General features: G+C 42.7%; 1 protein-coding gene across 1 annotated transcript in view; it reads left to right on the top strand.

The window, feature by feature from the left end:
• The window catches only part of LOC103175539 (zinc transporter ZIP11), a 171900-nt gene that overhangs the window by 42659 nt on the left and 108411 nt on the right, over nucleotides 1-20830 (top strand). The window contains exon 4 of the mRNA XM_042342563.1: nucleotides 67-190. Within this exon, the coding sequence (XP_042198497.1) occupies nucleotides 67-190 (124 nt within the window). The remainder of the gene's footprint in view (nucleotides 1-66; nucleotides 191-20830) is intronic.

The raw sequence follows: 20830 nt of genomic DNA, 5'->3' as shown, positions 1-20830 counted from the left end.
AATAATTGCCCTACAGAGCCTGAATAGCAACACAAAACCTAATCGGTTTCTCCCCTTCTGTTGCAGAATATTGGTGATTCTCCGCAAGTTGCTTTGGCGCTGAATCAAGAGTCGAAACCAACAAAGGATAAGGAGGAAGGTGCCTGCGGTGACGTTCATTCACGCGATGACGAGCTGGCCATCCGGATAGGTAGAAGTGGCTTCTTAGCAGGCAAGCATCGTGTCATATGCCGACAGAAAATATTCTAACCCCCCAGGTTAAAAGGGGAGAGATGCCTTTTATTTTAAGAAAAAGGTTTCATTTTTTTTAAAAAAAAGCAAAATTTCATTCACATTGTCGCCAAAGAGTTTGCTTTCTTTGATGGCTTAAACTGCTGAATTCTAATCAGTAACGAAAAAGCTTTGAAGATTTCTTTCCTTTGGCTTCTATCTTCTAATCTGTGTTTTTGTGTGTGTTGAGTGCGTGTGTGTGTGTGTGCGCGTGCATGCAATTTTGTTCTGGATGTAGTTATACCTTTAGGGTGTGAAATTGCTGTAGTTTTTAAAAGAGCTTACAGAAAACTGGCTTCAAAATTGAGAAATGTTAGTGCACCAAAGACGCAGAAAATTGAATAAATCTAGACCCAAGTGGGATTTCTCCACCTCAGTCCCTCCTTTAAACCACCATAATCAGCCTGATTTAGAAAATATCTTCTTGCACGTCACACCAACTTTTTTCAGAGGTGAGATCAGGTACAGACAAAAAATGTTGTTGTTTTTGATCGGGCCCGTTATACTATTGTGGTCGAATTAATGACCATTTGGGAATGTGTGGGGCTTTGATACAAACAGCCGTTGGAAGTTGGTTGAAGACCAACAGAGTTTATTGCAGTGATTAACGACAGTTGCAAAAAAAAATTAATATCTTGCGGTAGTAATGAGAATGTCACTGTGTTCGGGCCAGAATTATCGTTGCTTATATATTTTTTTGCCTTCTAATTTATCGTGATAATAAATTAATTGTTGAATCAAAAAAAATACATTGCCTGCTCAGGGCTGAGTTCTGATAATGGGACTTATTAAAAAAAAATGAAGGGTCACGGTCACATGCCTTAAATTCATGATTTTTATGATGATGGTCCATGAGACCAAGATCCTGGAACTTGAGGTAAAATCCTGTAAGGGCTTGAATTTGTTCAAAAGGCTCGAATTTTAGGATTCTCTGCCCTTCCGTTTCAAAAGAACCACCGGACCTCGGTGCGCTGAGGACTTAATATTCAGAGTGAGTTCATCAGGTGGAATGTTCGAAATCAATTCGTCCCCTTTCTCCTGTCAACTTGTCCTCATTAATTCAGACAGTCTACATCCTGGCATGTTCTTCCTTTAGGGAACTAATTTCCTCCTGATGTTCAGTGAACAATAGAACTGCCTCTTTTTAGTGGCTGATCCATGTCGGGTTTGACAACAACAACAAAATTACACTCGTATTGTTCCTTTCACGTCGGAAGGACATCCCAAGGAGCTGAACAACCAATGTTTCGGACCTGAGCTTGGGTTCGGGATCGGAGAGGGTGGAGGGCAGTGTCTGGAAGCACTGCTGAGCTGAGAGACATTGCAGCTCAGGTGTTATGCCGTGAAATACATCACTCATTCTGCAATTGACCCAAAACCTACCACACGCACCCCCATGCTATCTGTGGGGTATGCTTGCCGAGAAATCCTTTGATCCCCAAAGTGTATCATCATCTCAACCACATCCATCATCTCTGCTCTTGAATCCTGGCTTTCTTTCCCTGTTCAGGCTACTTTCCTTCCCCCGCCCTGTATTCCAGCAGCTACCTCTACAGCTTCCAGGAATGATCCCAAGCAACCCTTTGTCCAGGTTTTGTTTTTTTAACTTAAGACTCCGTGAACATGGGATTTCCTTCCTATGATGGGAGTTGCATACCGTTTTGTGTGCCTGCAAATTATTTTACTTTGCAATAAAAATTATTGGGAGAGGGCAGAACCTGATCTCACCAACTCTACTAATCCATATTTCATATTTTTTGTGAACTCTGGAACAACAGCTGAAGGTACGTTTTTGTAAAAGCACAGGAATTCTTTGAAACAAAAAAGAAGCCTGTTATGTCCAGTCCCTTTATAGATCATCATTCATGTTACCTTCCCACTACATCCTTTCTCACTGTTAACAGAAACACACATGGTTGCCTGTTGTTGTACACACTTATGATATCAAGTTAAGTCGTCTTGCGTTAAAAAAAATTCCCCTTTTTCAAGTCAAACTCCCTTTTGTATAAAAATATTCCACCTGAGTTCACAGGATCATAGAACGTCACAGCTCAGACATGGGCTAGTGGAAGCCTTCAAGGCTACACTGTTGTTTTTCCCCACATGAGCCAACCTAATCCCACTCACTCCCATTAATATTGCTGCAATCATCTATTCCCCTTTTTAAAAACTCTGTTTCCACTACGGTTTGGTAGCAAACAATTCAAAGTTTCGACTGCCCTCGGTGAGAGAGCTTTTTTCTTTCGAGCCTCCCCTTTATTTCTTCTTGTGATTGTCTGACAGTTGTGATGGAAGCGCTCCGAGCAATAACGGGAGCCTTCAGCGCTCCCAGGTGCAATCCTGCGCGAAGGGCACTACGTAAATGCAAGACGGTGTTGTTGTTGTCGTCGTCGTCGTCCACTTCCCTCCTTCATTCTACTTACCCTGAACTTCGCACCTGATATCCCAATCCTGTGCCAGAGAGCGGGAGAGAGAGAGAGAGAGAGAGAGAGGAGGGAGAGCAATCTTGGAAAGTTCAATTTGTAGCCTGTAAAAGATTGTGCTTTGTTAATATCCATTGAATGAGCAGAAAACATGCCAGTCAGAGAGCAATGGCTTATGAAGAGCAAGCCAATGGCATTACTGCACACCTGTGCCACAGTGCAGCTGGGTGCCACTATTTCACCAGCCCTTGACACGCATCCTGCATTTTATCATTTCTCCCGCTTCATTATTTGCCGCGATTAATGACGCGACTGCAGATTAGTTGGAGTTCGTCCGAAACAATGTAAATAATTAAAAGGACCTTCTAGAGAAGAGCCAGGAAGGTGGCAATCCTGGAGGCTGCTCAAGCCCGAGGTTATAAAACATCGTCCACTTGCCCTTCATTTATTATCTGTTATTGGTATAAATCTCCCTTCACTAAGTTAATGAATACAAAGCTGCGGCAAATTTTCTTTCAATTCTGCAAGCAGGTTCTCGAATACAGTGGATTATAAACAACAACTTTCATTTATATAGCGCTCCTCACGCAGGGTAGTGTTCCAGAGCGCTTGACAGTTGCTGACCCCAACCCAAGGTGGTGTCAGTAGGACGGTCGAAGAGGAAGGTCTTTAGGTGCAAACTAAAGATGGGGAAGGAAGGAGCAAGCCGGAGGGAGAGAGGAAGAGTATTCCGGTTTCAGAGTTTTAGGGAGTAGCGGCTGAAAGCATGGCCACCAATGGTGAAACAGAGGGCACAAGGACATGCAGGAGGCCGGAGCCAGTCGAGCAGAGGCAGTCGGTAGTGTATTGGGGAGTAAGCAGGTCGGAGAGGTAGGGAGGTGCCCAGGACATGAAGGGATTTGAAAATGAGTGTGAGAATCATGAGATCGATCCATTCAACGATAGGGAGCCAGTGGATGCTGGCTGGAACTGGTGTGACGGGGGTACAGAGTTTAGTACGGATGAGTATGCAGGCAAAGGGAGTTTTGGAGCAGCTGGATTTTGTGGATGGTGGAGCTGGGAACACCGACGAGGAGGGCATTTGAATTGTCGAGTCAGGAGATGACGAATGTTTCGGCTGCTTCTGGCAAAGGTACAGTTGGAGGTGGGCAATGTGGAGGAAGGTGTTGAATTGGGTTGGAGCGCGAAGTGACAAAGTGATTTGGGGTTTATCTTAGATTTGTAATCAGGCCATTGCTATTTATCTTTTTCCTCCCTCTCCCTCTCTCTCTCTCTGGCATTTTTGCCCTTCTCCAAAACGAGACCGTCTTGTTTCGGGCAGTTTTACCTGAGTTAAGAGGCTGGTGTGATCCAGCTTGTCAAAACCCTCAGCAAGTCACACGCCACATTGATAGATGGGTATCCATTGGCAAAGGTAGAACTCGGCAATGTTCTAGATGTGATTACCAACCATTTCGCTTCAGGCCTCCATTCAGTGCAAGGCTGTTGTCAGTGAGACGAATCAAGTACTCAGATGAGATCCGAGGTCGACTGGTTGTAAATCCTCAGATTTCTCAAAACAGGTTATTGTAACCTGGCATGAATCACTGGTGAGGCCACATTTGGAACACTGTGTGCAATCTGAAACCCTAACCCTCAGAAGTAATACACTGGACAGGGTTCTGAGAACAAGCTCACAAGGTTTTTCCCTTTATATAGAATATCGAGACTGGGCATAATCCAGCTCTTTTGCCTTGCTGAAAGGCACAAATCTTGTTGACTGCGATCCCTTCCCACTCCCAAAACACTCCGAAGGTTACCCCTGCTGCTTTGAATCTATTGCACCAATTGCTAGGAAGTTAGGATTTTGTCTTGGAGTAGTGGTCAGCCTGATTCAGGTGGTAGCATTCACCAGTTGGAGCTTTGAACTCTCACGCTTTAGGGTGACACTTCAGTGAACTGCTGTGGGGAGTGGTGGGATTGGAGGTTGCATTGTCGGAGAAGCCGTCCTTCAGATGAAATGTTAATACGAGGCCCCATCTGCCTGTTCAGGTGGATGGTAAAGACGATCATAATAATAATAATCCTCGCATTTGATATAGTGCCTCATCACGTTGCTGAGACCTATGGCACTACCTGAACAGAGAAGGGAGTTTCTCCTGGTGTCCTGGCCAACAATCACTCAGCAAAATTTGGTCATTCAGTCCATAGCTGTTTGTAGGACATTGCTGTCTGTACATTGCACCAAGTTGCAAAACCGTAGTAAGTAAAGCTATAATAATTATTGAAGCACGGCAGATTAAGTTGAGGCTTTTTGCTCATTTTAGGCAATTTCTACCATTGCTCCCTCCTCCCCCACATCATTGTATAATGTATGTCTAAACCTGCAGCACACTAGCAGCGAGATTTGATACAGAGCAGATTTTGTCGCAGTATAGGAGAGGATTCATTGGGGATTACTTGTCCTTTTCTATTTTTGCGAGCAAATGAGGCATTGTTGGGAATCAGCTAATGCTTTATGAAACCTTCGTAGCGCGGCTGATTCTGTGAGGCTAAATGATCTTAAGACATCTTACACAAAGCCTTTCTGGAGCATGCCCACATTGGTATTGATAAACTGGCATTTTCCACCTTCATCTCGTTCTATAAACAGCAGTTACACGCCAATGAATCTCTGCTAAAAAGAAAGGCTTTCTTTGGCACTGGATAAATTGAGATTGTAAAGTAAAACCCACTGTTTACAGGAGGAGGTTTTCAGATTGGCCTGATTCCGCAGACCCAGCTTCAGAGACTAGCAGATAGCAGCACAATGAAACGACGCAGCATTATCCATCAAGTCGTATTTGGGGGTGAGCGAGACGATGGCCTCTGAACCAGACTGTACACGTAAATGAAATGGTTGCCATAGCGCCAAATCGGAGCTTGTCCCACAATCAGATTGTGAGTTCCAGCTCAAAGGGATGCCACTTGACCCTCTCCAGCCATTGTTAGTTTCCTAGCTCTTCTGCTGGGAGCTAAAACATTTAATTTCCCAGACCTTCCATGGTAGATTTTTCTTCCAATATTTAACCAGTTCCCTTTGAAATATCGTTCTGGTCTTGGCTTCAGTAACCTCTTGTGTCAAAGCAAGCCACATTGGAACGTGCAAAGCCATGTTCTCGCACGCACAAGAGTTTCCATACGTTAGCTTTCTCGCTGGTGAATGTCTCTACGTTTCAGTTCTGGCAAAAGTGCTGTTCACTTAATTGGAAATGTTCCGTTCGGATCATGATTTCGATTAACTCAAAGTAACCAACTTACAAAATCTAGCGTCACAACCTCAGCTAAACAATGAGCCGATTTAACCCAAATCAAAAGTAATATATTAATAATTATTATTAAATCAAAAGTAGCGCTATTTTACATAAAATAGATCAGTTAAAATAGATCTTAAAAACACCTGACATATTTCTTGTATAAAAATTTGAATCGTTGATGAAAGAATACTGGGCAACTAGAAACTCGTCTGCTGTGGAATACATATACAGAAAGATGGTGTAGAAGGAAAGGTAGAGAGACGGAAAGAGAGAGAAAAGTAGAGTGGGAGAGAGCTACAGGGTGTGGAGCAGTTACACAGAGATAAACTCGGAATCAGACAGTAAGAAATTTGAGCAAAAATAAAATAGAAGCTTAGATTTGTATTGTATGAAAGTTATTCATCTTACGGTGCTGTAAGAATAGTATTAAGATTGGGCGTATGTGTTCTCATTCAGCACTATGACCTTTCTATTTCTCTGTTTTTCAACTGGTTGCTCCTGGTAATCTTTCTGTCTTCCTGGTGCTCTCACTTGCTTTTCCAAGGAAGTCTCTGAACGTTAATTGGGATTTCAAGCTACCCTGTTCGGGTTTTGCTGGCCTATCTAGGAGCGGTTTAAAAAAATTAAAAATAATTTACTGAGCTTTTGTTGCCTCGATTGATTGTATTTTCTAAACAGCTTCACAAAGACAGACGAGAGTCGATCTTCCTTCCAATTCTTGCCAAAACCTGCCTTTATGTCCCGAGGTCCCAATGAGTTTTGATAATTGGTGAACTTGGCAAAGCTGAGGGAGGGTTTGACCGTGCAATTATGCACAAGAATGGATCATTCTTTCCTGTTTTTAAACTAAACAATGAAGCTTGAGGTGCAGGAGCTTGGGTGCAATATGATAATAACTTTGATGCACCTTCGATGTTTAAATTGCCTGAGCTACTTCCAGCCTCCGAGTAACAAGACACGGACATGAGACATCACCTGCCATCATATCCAGGCTCTCACAGAGATGTTTCATTCAGTGCCATGTTGGCGCATTGGCGCATGTCCCCTAGAAATTCAGCTAATCCTGATCCGTTACTTAACTTCAACCCTTTAACATTCACAAGGGATCGTTAACCTGATCCCAAATATTTGGGCTTTTGCTGCGTCCTGCACCTCGGTAAAAACCACTGTGTCTGACCCGTCCTCCAAATGATTTGCAAAATACATGTCATACAGCCAACTCACTTTACAGTATATTCTGTGAATCGCTTTGAGACATCTCGACGATGCGGTTAGGCGCTATTATTATTATCACAATTAATCTCCCAATTTCTATTGTTGTTCCTTTCCTTTGAAGCCTCTCAACTCATCGCAGCTGCTTGTGGCAGTGCCAGGCATTTGCATCTTTGGGTTTGTCACCTATGTAGATGAATGTCAATCTACAGCTTGACTGAGGCAGGGACAGAGATTGCAAATCCCAATTGAAAGACAACCTCTGCTCAGTATCAGAATGATTGCTTTTGAAAGCCAAAGCTGTGCTAGTTCCTTCATCAAATTGCAATGTCAAATACGTTTTGTTTCATTTAAACCCACCCTAGAAGGCCAGCAGCTTTAGCTTGAAGCATGGATAATTAATTTTCTTTCTTTTCATCTAGCTTTTGCAGATGTCACGATATTTTAAAAGGCTTAATCGCAATGATGGCATGTTTCGTAAAATAAGTCATTCCCCCCCCCCACTGGAAAATATTCAAACATTTTGTCATCAGATATTTATTTCTCATTGTTTTCCGCGGATCGATTAATCAATAATGATATATTTATCGAAATGAGAAATCAGAATTGGGAGATTTGGATATTATTTCCTTAAATGAGAATTGTAATCAACATGCAAGCACAAGACCAAATAAATAATAGACTAAGTGCATATTCACTTTAATTGTAATTGCAAATATTATTCTGTGAAGATCTGAGGACTAATAAACACACAATGCAAGGCAGATTCTCATTGAGATCAAGTTTCCTCTAACTGCCTGTTATTCGCTATACTCCCCTATTAATTCTAACCTTTAAATGCTGGGATAATGACTCCAACTCAATATTGTGACATCCGTGTCTTGTAAGGTCTATTATCTAAACCAAATCATCCTGGCCATCAAAGACATTCAGAATTGCTGGAGCAAAAAAGATTCCATGTTAATATTAACAGGAAGTTTATTCAAGATATTATTCTTTTGAAAGAACCATCTGTAGTTTTTCGTTCCTGTTATGTATATTTACTCAGATTATGGTATATGACACAGGATGTTTTAAAATGCCTGCAGTTTATTACACATACTAATTATGTTCTCTTGCAAATTATGAATGTGATTATGAAATTATGAATGGCGGTTTTAGGGTGAAAAAAAAGTTCAGTTTTGGTGTAGCATGAGTTGCTTTCAAGTTTAATTTATTCTTCAATGAAAGTCTTCATTTTCTTCCCAATGATGTCTAATTTGCAGCAATTCATAACAGGAGTCATTATAGAAACAGGATTTAGATCAGGTCAGAGCAAAGTTCCCACAGGTTAATGTGACACCTTCAGTTACCAGAAGGATCCAGTATGATTAAAAGGCTCCTGTTATGATTCGCTGCAATTTAATCCCCAACGTAAGTATGTAAGAATTATCATCATTAAGTATATTGATGGAGATATGTGACATGAAGGTGATAAAATATTGTGACATTTTGATGCTTGGCAAGGGACAAACAAAAGGACCTTTGAGAACTATTTCAAATTTTTGACCACCAAGAGAAAGGTGAGTGTGTTTTGGTTCATTTTGTTTTTGTCAGCCGGGTGTCTGGTGAACTCTGACAACGTTTGTGCCTGCCAACTCAGCATACCATCACCATCTGGGCTCTGAGTGGAGACCAGCCACTTTTCTCTCCTGCACACAGAGAGTTATCAAACTAACTGTTGGAGCCTTAACCCTTAAACCTGGAACTCTTAACACTGGCTGGAACTCTTTACTGGAGTCTTCGTCCTCAGTCCCTGACCCCTAATGTCTCACACTTCACAGCAGTTCGCTGTGAAGCACCTGGAGACGTTTCCATGTAAAAGGCGTTACATGGACTGCGAGCATTCCCGAAGACAGGTTGTCTTCCCAGGGAGGCGAGGAAAGATTGTTTTTGAGAAGAACATTTATATGTCCTTATGCAAGTACATTTGTCACTTCTATAATCTTGAGGAGCAATATCAAAACTTTTTTTTGCAAATGTGATGTGGGAAAATATGTAAAGAGCATTCACTAATCAAAAATTTGTCAGACGCATATTCACTTTTTGAGATTAAATGGACTGAAGAGCCTTTTTAATGCAAACCGCTCTTCTGATGATAATAATAATAATAATCCTTACATTTGATATAGTGCCTTATCACGTCTTCGAAACGTCTCAAAGCACTTCACAGAATAAACTGTGAAGTGAATTGACTGTATATTTTGTGGGCGATCCAATTCCTTGGTTCACAAGTTTATCTCCTTCGCAAAGAGCTTGCAACAACAAAAGTTTTACCAGGTGCACAACTGAAGTAAAAGGCCCGCCAGGTGTGCTAAGTTTTGTAGAACATCAATGACTCTTATCACATCATGAGATATTTTCCATCCACGTTTGAAGTTGGTTGTTCTGTGTGTCGGAGAGTGAACTGACCAGAATGGATCAGTGGCTAAAAGGTTTGTTAGTGTTTGTTAGTTAAAAGTGTTTGTTAGTTCCCAAGCAAGAATTCAGTTCCTTTTCCAAATGACGTCCTTTTGATATTTAATCTGAAAAAAGAATTGTCTAACCTACAAGGAGAGGAATCGAGGTAAATAACAACTGGTAAATTTGTGGCCAGAATAAAGCAGAGCAGATTGCATTCTGCCTTTTTTGTTTTGTTTTACAGCACAAGTCCTTGCAGCGGAGAATTTCCAGGGGCAAACAGACGCTTAGATTTTAATAGATTTGTTAGTAAGTGGGTGGGGGAAGGAAAAAGCAACCATTAGGTCCATTTGTTTAAACAGCTTATTAGCAACTGTGGTGGTGGAACCGCCACAATAATGTTGGCTGCTGAGCGACAGATGTGCAGCTGCTTCATTGAATGGGTTTCATCCATTAGAATAACGCATTGGTCGTAAATCTGTTTGACTGGTTCTCGGAGACTATCCATCGTGCGCGTTTGAGAGGTAGAACTGTTTCTGGTTTGTTGAATCGAATTGACGAGGGCCGTATCCGTTCAGCTTCCAAGAGGAATGTCGCAGCTGCATTGGACTTGCGCTCGCTTTGCGCTGTGCGCTGTCGGCCGCGCGCAATTGGCTGCCTCGTTTCACCCACAAAATACACAAGTCAATTCACTTTGTAGTATGTTCTGTGAAGCGCGTTGAGTGTAAGTGTCTGAAGAGCATTGCTGCTTAAGAGATGCGCTTCCCCTACAGTTTCTGACGGAGAGTTTTGAAGTGAGACTTAATCCTGCTTGTTCCTTTGAACGACATTAAACGCTGAAATTCAGCGGAAGAACGCTGTGAACAAAATAGAGCAACCATTATTATGATTCATGGTCAAAACAAACAAAATAGACTGATTACAGCCCAGCCAATTCCATGCAACCAGTTACTGGACAAAAATACTGCAAAACGGTCTTCAATTATTCCTTGCCCGTAACCCCTTCACTGACCCGCCGTCTGAATGCAGAAACTATTTGTTCTGATGCCTGCAAACAGTGCAAAGGCTCAGCAAAAGAACACAGAGTTGCTTTGTCCTTTTAAGGAGTACTTTCTTTCATGATCTTTCTCTCTTTCTCTCTCTCTCTTTGCTCTTCTGAAGCCTGTGTGCCACCTATTGTTGCATATCGGGTGAGTTTTGCTCCAGCTCAGAATCGAGTTAGCCATCTAGCCACCATTGATTTAAAAATGTAGGAGAGATGATGGCGAAAGGATTAAATCTGTTTGAGGTTTCACAATGAAGGTCAGTTTAATTAGTCTCGCAGGTGACAATTTTCTGCAGCTCCACCGTCGACTTGGTTATTTATACAGCGCCCTTCACGTCAGACAACATCTTGGAGAACTACATTGAGTATTGGGGATGCTGCTGTATACCTTTAATGGTTTCTATTGAAATTGTTTGATTATTAATTAGCAGCGTTTTACTAATGAGTTCATTATGATAATTGTCATCAAGTGCATTTTGAAACGCCTCTAATTTCACCTCTACATCTGCGTTAATGTCTCGTCTGTTGTTTCTTATCGATCTGGTCAGTTCATCTATGTTTGACAACAATATGTAGGATATTATTATTGCTATTCAGATTTTCACCCGGGGAAACACATGAACTGAGTCCTCACCAGTAATGATATTTGGAAATGTAATAGTCAAGGATCCTTCAGCCGAGAGTGTTTACTCAAAGTCCCAATATGGGGCTTGAACCCAGAATTTTCTGACTCAGAGGCGAGAGTGTTACCAACTGAGCCAGGATGACGCCTGAGATAACACAATGAGTGCAAAAGAAGTTGGGTGAAAATCCTATGGCATCTGATGTTTGTAAGTAACTGAAGTATAGCTCGTTTTCTTTTGAGAACTAACATTATGGGATATAGTACATAGGTAGTTTGGGACATCTGTGCATGTGACCGCCAGGAAGGTGGAAGGTGAACTAGATGGTCCTTGGTCATTTTTCGTCTAGCATTTATTATGAAGTGTTGAAGGAATATAGCTGAGTTGAAGTACATACCACCTATAAATCACAGCAGTGAATGTCAGGAACTCATTGACACGAGCAGTCGTGCCCTGTCCTTAAAAATATTTTCCAAAGAAATCTAGTTTTCAAAGATCAAAGAGCAGCAGTGCTATATAACAAATGAGTGTCTGCCAGAATATTCATCATCGGTTCTTAAGAACTTATAAATATTACAATAATCGAGAAGCGGACACATACAGAGTTCCAAATCTCTCTCTGAAGTACAATTGATTTTGTCTGGGTTAACACAGGGACAGGTATTGCTGTCAGTATCATTTCCCCATCTTGTTTAATCAGAGTGTAGCATTGGAGAGAGTTCAGAGTAGATTTATAAGTATGTTACTAAAGATGAATGGATACAGCCATCAAGAAAGATTGAACAGGTTGGAGATTTTTCTCTCTTGCGTTCAGATGATTGAGAAGGGAACTGAAAGAGGTGTTAGGATCTTATAAGCATTTGATGAGGTGGAACGGAGTCTGTGTCCACTTGTTGGTGAGTCCAAAGCAAGAGGGCATAATAAATATAAGATAGCTACAGCAGATCTAATAGGGAGTTCAGGTGGAACTTCTTTACACAGACTGTGATGGGTATGTGGAACTTAAGGCCAAAAGATGTGGGCGGAACAAAAAGGATCAATGTACTTAAAGGAAAGCTTGATAAGTGTATAAATAGAAGGGATTAGAAGGGTGCAGGATTAGGAATGGGGGCTCTTGTAGACTACAAACACTGGCATGGACTGGTTGGGCCAAATGGCCTGTTTCCACGCTGTATCATTCACTCAATGGAATTCTATGTAATCATCAGGTTTAGTCTTTCTCTGTTGGAGGCGTCCTAAAATGAAAATTCTCTGTGGCGCTGTAGTCCCTGCCATCAACTTTCATATTATTCTTTCTCTGGTTCTGATCAGCAGCAAAGCACCAAGGCAATCTTTATAGTCGATCTGTTTATGTTGACATTGAGATGTGTCTAGGCATTTACAGATGCCTAGACCTCTGGAGTTTTGATGCTCAGTCCATCACTTGGCATCGAAGAAGATCGTGATCTTTTTAGTCATCCTGAGCTGTTCTGTTGGTACACAGGTTTGCCGCGATGAACGGACAGGCAAAATTAATAAGCTTCTGTTAAAACCCCTGAGTCTATAGATAGAAACAAGAACATAGGAAAACAGGAGCAGGTCAATCTCGAGCATGTTCCACCAGTTTATTAGATCCGGGATCATTTAATCTCAATGCGCTGCCCTTTTGCCATACCCTTTAACACCTCTACCATTGAAGAGTCTCTCTTTTAAACATCCCTATCGATCCCTCCCATACAGCTTCAGTGATTGATCATTTGCATCTGAATACCATATGTAACGCAGTTCAAAAATAAGCCAGAGGAGGTTTCCCTTCACTGTTACCTGTTGTTGCAAAATATCAAAGTGATGCACCTATGTGCTCTAATTGGTACCATTCGCTTCTTTTCTTGTCAGAGTGCCTGCAGCCCTGGTGGGAAGTTTTCTATCGACTTTCTTATAGTTGGCCAATGATTTGATATGTAATATATATATATATAATATATATAAAAGAAGCAGTCGTGACTTCAGTTTTAATGAAGCAGAAATTAAATTAAAGCGCTGCGTTCAGGCAGCAATCCTGAATCCCACACGCAGAGAACGGCACATTTATCAGCCTTGACATTTAGAAAGTCCTGGAGAGAGGCACAGTTTGCCCACTGTGGTCTGCATCAATTACTGTGCTTCATTTGACAATTAGTGCAGAGCACAGCTGAGGTAAGGGCTAGGTATTGATGGACGGAATCAAACTCCGAACAGCAAGCTTGGCGACTGGAGGAGTTGGAGGTCCGAGCGCAGTTGGAAGGTAATTAGGTTGAACTGCATAAAAGATGCGGTAATTTTGTTATTTACTGCGAAACATATTTGGAAAAAAAAAGCATTGTTGGAAGAGTTTGATGCAGGACATTAGATCGAAAACTATTTGCTTCATGAACGGGTGTGTTTATTGTGTGGAGCACCTCTTTCTCGCTAGACCAACCCCCACCCCCCTCCGCCCTAAATTCAAGGATTATAGGCCCCCATTCAAGTTGGATTCAGCAGCTTGAGAAATAAGGGGATTTGGCCGAATGCTGATTTGATCTTTGTGATCTTCCTAAAGCATTCGTGCTCATATCAGTATTGGTCTTTCTCCGTCGCAGGGCAAATTGGATCATTAGGGATTCCTCACACTGACTTTGACTCTTGCAAAAAAAAAGAAAAAATCCTCGCTCTGTTTCCGACGTGCACTGCAGTACGTGAATTGAAGTCTTCATCAAGTTGCTCACAAAGTTCTAGCCAGTATTTCTGCCTCATCCACATTCACCGGCAAAATAAAATACATTATGGATACTGGAGCAAAATTCCACCGGGTTTGTCTGGAAGTTCTTAAAAGAATGTAGAGAAAAGCAGTTTCGAAATGTAGGATGTATTTTGAGGATGAATTTGCCAAAACTTGTATGCTCTGAAAAGCTTATGTTAATAGAGTAAATCTAGATGCAGGTGAAATGTTACCCCTACATTAATATCCCATTAATTTCAATGGTGCTGCATGTAATGAGATGAAAAAAAATGTCCTGGGCTTCAAAAAGTGGTTCGTTGTTTGAAGAATTCTGAGACATGAAGAGGTACTGTATGCAATGCAAGTATTGTGCTCCTTTGATGGCCTATTGGGTGAAAGGACTACTGAGTACAGAACTCAGCTCTTCTTAATCCGGTCTTGCCTCTCATTATATTAGGTGTTTATTAATAAGTTCTCCAATGAGGATGCACTTCTAGAATTGCCTCTCCCAGCCCAGACTGTGAGCTCAAAGTTTATTTCCTGACCCAGAAATGAGGGTGCAACGAACTAAGCCAGGCTGACATCTCATTGCTCCCAACTTCGCCAACAAAATATGCAGTCAATTCATTTTACGGTATGAAACAGAAACAGAGAGAGCTGGTAAAACTCAGCAGGTCAGGCAGCATCTATGGAGAAAGGAAAGGAGTCAATGTTTCGGGTCCACGACCCTTCGTCAGAGCCCTGCTGAGTTTTTCCCAGATCTCTCTGTTTTTGTTTCAGATTTCCAGGATCTGCAGTATTTTGTGTTTTGTTCATTTTACAGTATATTCTGTGAAACACTTTTGAGACGTGATAAGACGCTATATCACGTGTCCTGTAGGTCAGTGGTTATAGCTCTCGCCTCACAAGCCAGAGACCTGGGTTCGATTCCTGACAGGGCGAAACGTTGGGCAAGTTTCCTTACTCCACACACCTCTGCCGACGTGAAAGGCGCTGTACAAATGTGTTTTTGTTGTTGTTCTTTACCTAGCAGTAAGTAGGAACCCGGTTTCCGGGGGGGGGAGGGGGGGTAAGAAAATTATTTGAGACGTCTCGAAGACGTGATAAGGCACTATATCAAATGCAAGGGTTATTGCTATATTAAATGCAAGGATTATTATTGTTCCATGCTCTCTGCCAATCTGGGTTGCTTTTATCCTGTTGGTGACGGTTACATGCGATAAAGAAATGAGCCAGTTGGTGAGAGAAGCTACTTCTAAAGCTCAGCAGTGCGACACACTGCGGAAAACAAAACCACTCAGAAGCACTCCTTCACAGTTCAATTCATCAGGAAATCCATTCATTTGGCCTTTCAGGTGGCAGAAAACAAACAAGGAAAACCTGCAGTGCTTTATTAGTGATATCTGCAGTGATACCTTCTCGGTTATATTTTTATATAAACATTCCCCATCCTTCCTCTCTCTCTTTCTCTCTCTCCACCCCCCACCTCCTTCATTTTCTCCCACCCTCCCTCTCCGGGACCCAGGGTGTTGTGCTGTATTTAGAACAAATTACTTGCAGCTGGCTTGTAAATGCTGAGCTGTGGTTGCACGGGAGATTGCCTCAAATCCACGATACAAAAGCTGCTAAGCATTTGAGTTTGTCTTAAACTGTGCTTGGAAGAAGCAAACATTGCCACCTTCCGCTCGGAAGCTTCTTACTAAGAAACCGCAACGTTCCTCTTGAGTTTCGAAGTAAACCCTAATGGCTTTCCCAAAAGCTGCACTGACTGAGTTACAAAGATTTCCAAATAATAATAATCCTTGCATTTGATATAGCGCTTTTCACGTCGGGAGGACGTCCCAAAGCGCTTCACAGAACACACTGTAAAGTGAATTGACTGTATATTTGTGGGCGAACGTGGCAGCCAATTGCACACAGCAATGTCCCACAAACAGTCGTAGATTGAAAGTGAAAGGAAACTTGCCCAAGGTTTGGCCCTGCCTGGAATTGAACTTAGGTCTCTTGCTTACAAACCGAGTGCTCTAACCACTGAGCTACAGGACTGAGTACAAAGAATGTACAGCATTAGGAACGTAGGAAGTGCTGGATGNAAAAAGACCAAGGTCCATCTAGTTTGCCTTCTACCATCCTGGTAGTCACATGCTACCATTACAATAATGAAACTATTGATAGTAATTAATTCTGTATGGATTAGGCTGCAACAGAGTGAAAAACGTTGGGAACCTTAGATCCAATGCTGCCTGGTTCTTTCGAGCATATTACACTTACTACATGTCATGTCTCAAATTACTTGCATACTGTATCCGAAAATATTATTTTCTAAAAGATATCTTATCTGATTTGTATTCGAATGAGTACAATTGATCGACCCGACCAAATCTGCGTTGGTGTTTATACTCTGCATGAGTCTCCACCCATTCCTTCCTTCCTCCCTCCCATAACCTTCCCGATGGGTCAACAGAGATAAAACAATCCATGCATTTGATATAGGACCTTTCACGTCAGGAGGGCGTCTCAAAGCGCTTTGGAGAGTTACCATAAAGTGTAGTGACTGTTTTGTAGGCAAACAAGGCGAAGCAAATGTGGAAAGACCCTGAGAAATTCATCTTTAGGTAATGTGCCGCAGTAAACATTGTGAATCTCTGGATCCAAATTGGCCCTGGCAAGGGGGACTAGCAGTACTAGTGGCATCCAGTTCATGTTCACTGGCCTTGTGCCAAGCAAAAAATAATTTTCTCCAACCATCTGCTGCACAAGTGATAGAATTAGACTCTAATTTTTGTAGGTCAGGGTACTAAGGGATATGGGGAGAAAGTGGGAAATTGGAATTGAAAGATTAGTTGAGCTACAGATCAGCCATGATCTAATTAAATGGCGGAACAGGCTCGAAGGGCTGAACAGCCTCCTCCTGTTCCTATGTTCCTATGTAATCAAATGTGGTGCTCGTCCTTTGAAGAATGTCAGAACATCTGGGCTTGCTTCTGGACGCGAGCAAAGGCTTCCTGGTATTTAGTTCGGAGAGAATTGACTCCCACTGAACTTAAGGCAATCATCTTCGAGCTGGGAGTCAAATTAACGGCTGCGAAGTTGAAAACTATGAAGTTGGCGAAATTGCATTCAGGCAAATGGAGCTGGGGGGGGGTGGGGGGAGTGGTTTCATCAGAGTGATGTTCATTGAAGAGTAACATTCAGCGAAAGAGGCTGCATTCAAAACCAATTTGTGGAGAAATTGCAGCACAGAAGGAGGCCATTTGGCCCTTTATTCCTTTGCTGGAGCCAGCTCCTCCTCCAATGGAGCTAAAGACTCCAACGCAATAGTCACTCCCAATAAGTTTATGCCTGTTTAAATCAACTGAGGGTTAGGATGTTCATTGGGGATGGATAAAGATGTTCATCTTCTATTTTTCTTTTCAGTTAGCTGCCAAATCCCCCATCAGGTCGATGCCATTGTCACTTCCTGGGACAAGCCGGGGAGGGTGAGAGGAGCAACATCATTATTACAGGGTTGCCCTGTAGCTTGTGAAGGAGAATTTGGCAGATAACTGAAAAGAAAAATAGAAGATGAACATCTTTATCCATCCCCAATGAACATCCTAACCCTCAGTTGATTTAGCTTGTCCCAGGAAGTGACAATGGCGTTGACCTGACGACTTGGAAGTCGGACATTTTTTCATGATTTACTTGTAACATGAGGCCTGAGATATTGGATCCAGGTGACTAGATTAAAACAGAATTGCCGCATATTAGGGATACTGCTTCAACCATCGTTTTGGTAGAGCATTTTAGAATCAACGCAGAACCAAGACTGAATGCAGTGAAGAGGATGCAACTTACGGAAGCTAACCAGTTCAGTAAAATGGCTCAAAGGCAGAAATCTAATCTTAATAGTTCCAACCCAACAACAGCAACAAGTTACATTTGTATAGTGCCTTTCAGTCGAGATTCAGTCCCGCAGGTAATTTTTTTTGACAGTTTTGACAGTATTCTGTCTATCAATTCAATGACTGTTCTGGAATTGCTCGAAGTCTCCTTAACCCTCCAGTTAATCTTTTGTCAGAGGTTAGAGATTTCCCCTGAGTGCCCACTTTGTCACTGAACAAGCACAGCTTAAGCTTTTCTCACCTTTGTCTCTGCAATAAAGTGGATTTGCCTTTTTATTTGCACTTAAGACCAAAATATGTGTTCGATGCTTTGACACCAATAAATAGTGATTGCAGGGCACTGTGAAATAGGGTGAGTAGCATGCAATAAATAGTGTGTGGAGGGGGCAGTGGGGAGGAGAGCTTATAAAAACACCTGGTCAGTCTCCTAATGCTTTCTGTCAGCCCAGGGCACCACGAAGGTCCAGCGGGCAGAAAAAGACAGTCGTTACACATTACACTAAATCCCGTGAAGAACTTTGAAACATCCTCCCGAGGTGAAAGACGCTATAATCAAATGCAAAGGTTGTTTATCGTGATTGTGAAAGGAATCTGGGACTGATGGTGTTCACATACACCCATGCGTAGGCGTGAAGCCTCAAGAGGGTGATTACTGTTGTTTTCGAGCAGTTCAGTGAACAAGTGAACGCTACAGCCCTGGAATTTGGGTGGAAAATGGCTCCTCCATTGCAAACAGTGCAACATTAATCTCCATTTGCTCGTTGCCTGCAGCAGGTCTCCAATATTCTTGAGAAATACAGCATGACCTGGAAGCTCCATTTCTCCCCAATTGCACCGAGGCTTTGAATAAGGTTATTAGTGTTGCTAGTCACGTTTAAATGTCATTGGGTTCCTGCATTTTAATAATAATAATAACCCTTGCATTTGATATAGCGCTTTTCACGTCGGGAGGACGTCCCAAAGCGCTTCACTGAACACACTGTAAAGTGAATTGACTATATTTTTGGGCGAATTTTCTTTGTCGCTTGACTAAGTGGAAGCTGCTTCAGTTTCTCATACAATTCATTTCTCTGTCTCCCTCTGCCCCCCCCCCCCCCCACCCTCTATCCCGATTTCACTCCCAACTCCATCGAAACTCTCACCACCTCCAGACTCCATTCCTCCAAACCCTGCTTGCCTACCTTTCCCGTGTCAAATCATCCAGAACTCTACAGCTCACAATCTTCCCCCTTCTCAGACTTTGTCAGCCCATCGCTTATCCGTGTTTGGCTCCATTGGCTCCACGTTCCCCAGCGGATTGATTGGTTTCACATTTGATCAGAAGGACGGCACCTCAGTCATTGCAGAGCTTCCCCCAGCACTGCACTCTTGTTTCTTCCCCAGCCGATGAGCTCAAAATCCTGGCGTGGAGCTCGACCTCGCAATCCGCTGACCGAGAGGCAAGATTGCTACCCACTGAGCCAGGCTTATTCTGTCTTATTGTGGTGGTTTGACCGACGCTGATTTAATATAGCATCAGAAACACTTAATTTGTTTTGATACACTCCAGTTCAATTATACAGAAAGCTCATCCTGAATTATTAAAACATTGAGCAGCCAAGAAGCTAATACAAGGAGAAAGCGCATGTTCTGCTTGCAAAGTAAGAATTCAATTAAGACTGAAAAGCCTAAAGGTATTGTACAGTTTCGAAGTAAGCCTGACGAGGTACAATGGGATTTAAACTTGCTTCAAACAGGAGGCTGAATGAACGAAGAGTTCTTAGATTAGTTGCAGCAGGTGACTCAACCCCACACTGCTAAACCCTCAGATTCCATGAGAAACGACTGATCATTTACAGGTATTCATTCCTGTGTCGTTCAGAACTCCTGGGCTGGGATACTCAATGATATCATAGCTAGGTCAAGAAAGAAAGAGTAAGAGAGGAAGCTTTACAGGTGATTGATGATCCTTGCACTTGATATAACGCCTTATCACATCCTCGAGACGTCTCAAAGCACTTTTTACAGGGTTGACTATAAAGTGTTGCAACTGCACATACGAAAGGAAAGGCCAATATTCCACAAACAGCCGTGAAGTGAATGACCAATTAATCCGAGGAGCCTGGCTGGCTCGCTTGCATGATCCCTGCCGACTGCAGCTGCTGACGTGTTCCCCTTGTGCTGGTGCCAGGTGGTGGGGACGTCCGCACTGTCTGTCCGGGTTGACCCCTTTGGAAAATATCCCAGCCCCGGAGGAAAACACTCTCCCCCGTGATTGATTGTACTCAAGCGAGCTGCGGCCTGCACTCGTGCCTCTTGAACCACTGGGCGGCCTCACAGTCAGGTCAGCGTCAGCCTGGCGGTTGCTGCACAGATCAGAGATCATGGATCACCCTGCTTCAAGTCTCAGGTCATGAGTCTTTTCACGCTTTGGCGGAGCTTCACGAGAGGAGGTTTGAGTGCTCCACTCGCTCCCCCTTTCCCCCCTATCACCCCACCCCTTACCCAGATGAATGAGAAATGATCGGGAACAGATGGGACCTGTGTTTCGCCTTGGATCTGTGCAGCAAAATCCCTGGCCGGGCGTAAGGCAGGCAGGTTTCCGAGAACAGAAAAAAATATTGGAAAAGAAAGTCGTACCATAAAAAAAAACCCTCATAAAACACGTCAATGGGGTTTTGCCTAATACCGGATTGAACTGAAAAGGGTGCAGTCCATCAGTAAATGCTAGCTTTTGCCAATTGCTCCCTGTGACCCCCCCACCCCTCTCCACTTCTCCAGCACCCCCCACCCCCCCCCAAGCTGTCCCTCCAGTATTTACTGGAAACGCACTGATTAAGCAGATATGCTAATGGGTGTCCCACTGGCTCTGTTCTGACCTTCCGAAGCCCTGCTCTACATTCACAGCTTGTCATGTCAGGAGGTGCACCAAAATAAATAGCTTTGTAGCCGGTTTCTTTTTAA

Source organism: Callorhinchus milii, unplaced genomic scaffold, assembly GCF_018977255.1.
Source record: "Callorhinchus milii isolate IMCB2004 unplaced genomic scaffold, IMCB_Cmil_1.0 Scaffold20, whole genome shotgun sequence".
Taxonomy (NCBI): domain Eukaryota; kingdom Metazoa; phylum Chordata; class Chondrichthyes; order Chimaeriformes; family Callorhinchidae; genus Callorhinchus; species Callorhinchus milii.
This window is presented reverse-complemented; position numbering and strand designations above follow the sequence as displayed.